Raw genomic sequence first — 2500 nt, forward strand, 5'->3', positions numbered from 1 at the left:
CGTATAAGGTATTTAAATATATGTTGTAAAGTGACAGTTTTACTAATGTGACAACCACTTTATTCAATAAACTCATTATTATTATTTATTATTATCATCATTAAGTGTTGTCTTTCTCTTTAGTGATTCACTTTTGATGTAGACTTTTATAATCTGTTTATATTATACTATGTTATAATGTATGATATATGAAATATATAACTATATGATCTAATAGGCTTAGTAGATTTCTGAATTTGAGTTTTTACTCTTTTTTTTTCTAGTTACAATTCAGTTTAGTTCTTATACTTCTATTTGAAGGACAAAATAATGGCTTAATTTAATGAAACTGACTTAATTTGGTACAGTTCACTTTCATCTATAGTCATTGAGGAAGGAATGTATACCAGGATATTCCAAAATATTATTATATTAGTATTGTAAAAATGGTGTAGTGCTAACTTTCTTGCACAGGTCATCACATTCCAAAAGGTTAAAACAGATTTGTGAAATCTCGGGTGTAGATATGTAATTATATAAAGTAATAATTCCTAGAAATATCTTTTTAGCAGTAAGGTATAAATGAGACTAATAACAATGCAAGTGATGTACTTAATGTGTCTCTATTATGTCGTCATCAAAGTTGCATATAATTGTGATGATGAATTAATTGAAATGCATTGATTACTTTTTTTGTATTGTAAAGTTACTCAGTCTTATTTATACCTTACTCCAAGAAAAATAAATCTACATTTAACAAAAGAGATAAAGTATATGCTGTATCAGTGTTAATCTAAATCAGTATGTCATGATAGACATGGGGACACAATTTGTAATATACTCATGTAGTTGTATTTATTTTTTAATTTATTTATTGTTTTACACGGATAATGCTAATTGTTACTTTATTTTTTCCTCAGCATTGGTTCATGGCACTCCATACTCAAATATGGCAGCAGAAATTAGACACTCTGAAAGTGTGTGTCCCATCATTTATATATCTTGTGCAGAATAATCTGTTGTATGTGTCTGCCTCTAACCTTGATGCTGCTACCTATCAGGTAAAATTGAGAGGGAATATTCTTTATATTTTATAAGATTATTCCCAAAGATTTTTTATTCTCTTTTAGTTAGAACAGTAATGTGTGAAATTTGTTAGTCTGGCAACTTTGATGATTCAAAATTGGGATTTGAATCTGGCAGTGATTAGTTTGCAAGTGTTAGTAATGCACTGAAATGTGATTGTAACCTAATCTGTCACAAAGTGTTACATATTGTTCATACATATGATACCTGCCGTTTTGAAAAACTGTTAATTAAGTTTGTAACTTTTGAGTCATTTTTAAGTTTTTGTTAATATTTTAGTTGTATATTGAAATTCAATCTATCAGAATTAGATATCATATTTATTGCTTTTAATGTCATGTAACCACCTTAATATGATTAAGGATAGTGTACCATATAATTTTGAATTTTTAAAATTACAGGTTACATACCAGATGAAGATTTTAACAACTGCCATGTTCGCAGTTCTGATTTTGAGAAAGCAGCTCCGTGGCACTCAGTGGTTAGCTTTGGTGTTCCTGACTGTTGGTGTAGCGCTGGTACAACTGTCTTCAAGTGATGGAGGCTCCGCATCCACCTCTAGTGATCAAAATCGTCTTTTGGGTTGTGTAGCTGCAATTGCAGCATGTTGTTGCTCAGGATTTGCAGGAATCTACTTTGAGAAAATTCTGAAAGGGTCAGATGTTTCAGTTTGGGTCAGAAATGTTCAATTGTCATTCCTGTCATTGCCCTTGGGTGTTATGACTGCATACATGAATGACTTTTCAGCAATCAATGAGAAAGGGTTCCTCTTTGGGTACGATGGTTATGTATGGTACTTAGTGGTTCTCAATGCAGTCGGAGGTTTGTTAGTGGCAATGGTTGTTAAGTATGCAGACAACATATTAAAGGGCTTTGCAACTTCATTAGCAATTGTGTTATCTACAGTGGCCTCAGTATTCATGTTTGGTTTTGTGATAACATTCCAGTTCGCAGTTGGCACCTCATTGGTGATTGGCTCAATCTTCCTGTACAGCCACGAGCCTAAGAAAGCAACAGCCAACCCCATGGTAGGAAAAGTGTGATGGTGCCGATTTATTATGGTTTGCGGATCTCTTAACAGAATGCCTTTTTCATTGTAAAGCACCTTGTTTTAAAACTGGTAGCACCAAGCACTACACTGCTTTTTCACATATTTTAGTAGTAAGAGTTATTTTTAGCACAAGACACTTGATAATATGATTTGAATGCCAAGTGAGTATGAAAATACTAACTCATTCATATAATGTTCTTAAATTTTCTTCATATTAAGTGAACTTGATTATATGATTTATACACTTCTAAAAATTCTTTATATGCACCTTGATATGTTTATTGCAGGTGATAAATGCATGATAAAAGGGATGACTAAAGCTTGTAGGGCATTTTATAAGCACTGGGAGTGATACTCATGTGCAGCTTTTAGAAGGTTAAGTTT

General features: G+C 32.1%; 1 protein-coding gene across 2 annotated transcripts in view; it reads left to right on the top strand.

Moving 5' to 3' along the window:
• The window catches only part of Ugalt (UDP-galactose transporter), a 13572-nt gene that overhangs the window by 4985 nt on the left and 6087 nt on the right, over nucleotides 1–2500 (top strand). For both annotated transcript variants that reach the window (XM_043028697.2, XM_043028689.2), the window contains exons 5-6: nucleotides 900–1040; nucleotides 1467–2093. In XM_043028697.2, coding sequence (XP_042884631.1) covers nucleotides 900–1040; nucleotides 1467–2093 — 768 coding nt within the window. The remainder of the gene's footprint in view (nucleotides 1–899; nucleotides 1041–1466; nucleotides 2094–2500) is intronic.

This window comes from Penaeus japonicus, unplaced genomic scaffold (genome assembly GCF_977035675.1).
Source record: "Penaeus japonicus unplaced genomic scaffold, GWHDUDI00000001_assembly GWHDUDI00000002, whole genome shotgun sequence".
Classification (NCBI taxonomy): Eukaryota; Metazoa; Arthropoda; class Malacostraca; order Decapoda; family Penaeidae; genus Penaeus; species Penaeus japonicus.